At 41.6% G+C, this 2,393-nt stretch overlaps 1 protein-coding gene across 1 annotated transcript; it reads left to right on the top strand.

Moving 5' to 3' along the window:
* Nucleotides 1–289: 289 nt before the first annotated feature.
* Nucleotides 290–1,249, top strand: LOC141019964 (GTPase IMAP family member 4-like). Its single transcript, XM_073495005.1, has one exon. It carries the CDS (start codon nt 290–292, stop codon nt 1,247–1,249), a length of 960 nt encoding a protein of 319 aa, XP_073351106.1.
* Nucleotides 1,250–2,393: the final 1,144 nt, after the last annotated feature.

Genomic DNA, 2,393 nt, shown 5'->3' with positions numbered 1-2,393 from the left:
ATGATGGCTCACTGCTCCACGTTCATGTGGTGACGTAGAGAGGAGGGAGGGGATTGCTAGCTGCAGAACGGACAGGAAGTTAGCTGAAGCAACGATAACCCTTACAGCAGCTTTAATCCTAAACCAACCAAGTTTATTAGTTGGCTATAGCATATTATTGACAACAAACTGGCAATGCATTACACAGTGTTTAAAAGTGATAGAAGCAAATTGAATAACTCACTGCAACTAAACAACTACTAAAGAAAGGCACTTCCCATGTTGTTTTGTAGATTTGAAACTATTTCGAATGGCCGAAATACGAATGGTGCTGCTTGGAAGGACAGGAAATGGGAAGAGTGCGTCAGGAAACACCATCCTAAATCGAAAGGCTTTTAAGTCAGTCCTCTCTCCATGCTCAGTGACGTCAGAATGTGAGAAGGCCAGAGGAATGGTGGATGGACGCAAGGTCGCTGTCATTGACACACCAGGAATTTATGACACAAAGTACAAAACAGAGGAAGTGCTCAGAAGGCTGAAACAATGCATCTGTCTCTCCGCTCCTGGTCCCCATGCGTTCCTGATTGTGATCAATTTGACCAGATTCACAAAAGAAGAACAGAAAACTGTTGAACTCCTGCAGATGTTGTTCGGTGAAAAAGCCGCAGCTTACTCCATGGTTCTCTTCACTCGTGGTGACGAGCTGGGAAGCGAACGAATTGAAGATTTTTTTAGCAAGAGTCCCCAACTTAGCCATTTGATTGCAAAATGTAACAGGCGGTATCATGTCTTCAATAACAAAGTTCCCGATCGCGGTCAGGTATCTCAGCTGTTTGCAAAGATATTATGCATGGTTTCTGAAAACAGAGGAACGTTTTACACAAATGAAATGTTCCAGGGGGCTGAGAAAGCGATTCAACAACAAGCAGCAGAGAATATGAAAAATACTGCTGAGAAACAACGCAGAGAACAAGAAAAAGTGAGGGCTAAATTTCAAGGAGAGCAGCTGCAGGCAGAGCTAAAGCGTGTCCAGGAAGCATACGAAAAAGAGTCAAGAGAAAAGGCAGAGAAGAAAAACAAATTCCTTGACGCTGGTTTGATCCTAACATCGGCTGAAGCCGGTATTGCAATTGGGGCTGCTGCGGGTCTTGTTGGAGGCCCACTTTGCAGTGGCGTGGGAGCAGTGGTGGGCGGAGTTACCGGGGCGGTAGTAGGAATGTTGGCACCAGCAGCAGTCAAAGCTCTGAAGGAGAAATGCACTGTCCAATAAAACATGTTTACATGATCAGTAAGTTCAGTCAGGTCATGATGAACTGACCAACAGTGAACCAGAGAAAAGCCATAGCCATCATACTTTTCTGAGGAACAATTACAGACTTTGTAATTTTTGTGAAAACAGATGATGTTAACATATCTATCGTATAAAACACATTTTTGTTTATCATTTTTACTTTTTTTTTTTCACATATTTTTTGCAAGCCACAGTGGTGCACAGTGAAAGCAGACAAAGTTACAGGGCCACTGTCACGGTGCCATCCCGAAAAACAATTTGAAGCATCCAGAAGTGAATGTAAACCATCCCACATCAAAATGTTTATTTATCTAGTTCTTAGCTAGTACTTTTACCTCCAAATTGTAGTCGCTTAAGTACTTTAGTACATTTATTTACTGTAAAGTTGTTGTGTCGTCACATTAAACTGCAGTTCACTGTTTTAATGCTTGTTCCACTGAACTGAACTTCCTGCCAATTTCAGCATAGATTTGTTGTTCACATGTAGCATTATCAGGGAAAAAATAGGGTGCGTCCCACGTCGATAGTGAATTTACTGGTGAATAGGTTGGTGAAGATTTTTGTTCATCTCAAACACATTTTCTATCGCCCCCAGAATGACGGGATAATGGCACAACGTTAGTCTCAAGCCCTGTGAAGTAAGTCATGCTTCATGTGAAACCTTTGTTGGTTTGTAACAGTTTTTTTTTTTTAAGTCTTTGTGGCTATAGTGATGTGAACTTGTTTTTTTTCTATTTCTATATGCCAAAGAGCTGTTTAGGCAGATGGGATGGGGACGTGTAAAGAATTATAATCATTAAGCAGACACAGAAACACTGCAGGCAAACGAATGTTGGACAGTCAGTACAGACATAAAGCACACTTTACTTACAAACTGTGGTGGGGTAATGTTTAATAAGTATGTGTGAAAGAAATAAAATGATCAATTCTCTCTACCAATCCACATTTCTTGTCTTTTCTTTATGTTTAAAATGACATTGTGTCTCACTCTCTCAGCTGACAGCTGGACTCATCGGCCCTCAGGGAGAATGACCATCTCTACATCTCTGCTCTTAAGCAGCCGTGCCCTCACATGCACATACATGTACAGTTATTTTCTCGCTCTTCCTTTTAACGCACACAC

Source organism: Pagrus major, chromosome 2 (assembly GCF_040436345.1).
Source record: "Pagrus major chromosome 2, Pma_NU_1.0".
In the NCBI taxonomy this organism is placed as follows: Eukaryota; Metazoa; Chordata; class Actinopteri; order Spariformes; family Sparidae; genus Pagrus; species Pagrus major.
This window is presented reverse-complemented; position numbering and strand designations above follow the sequence as displayed.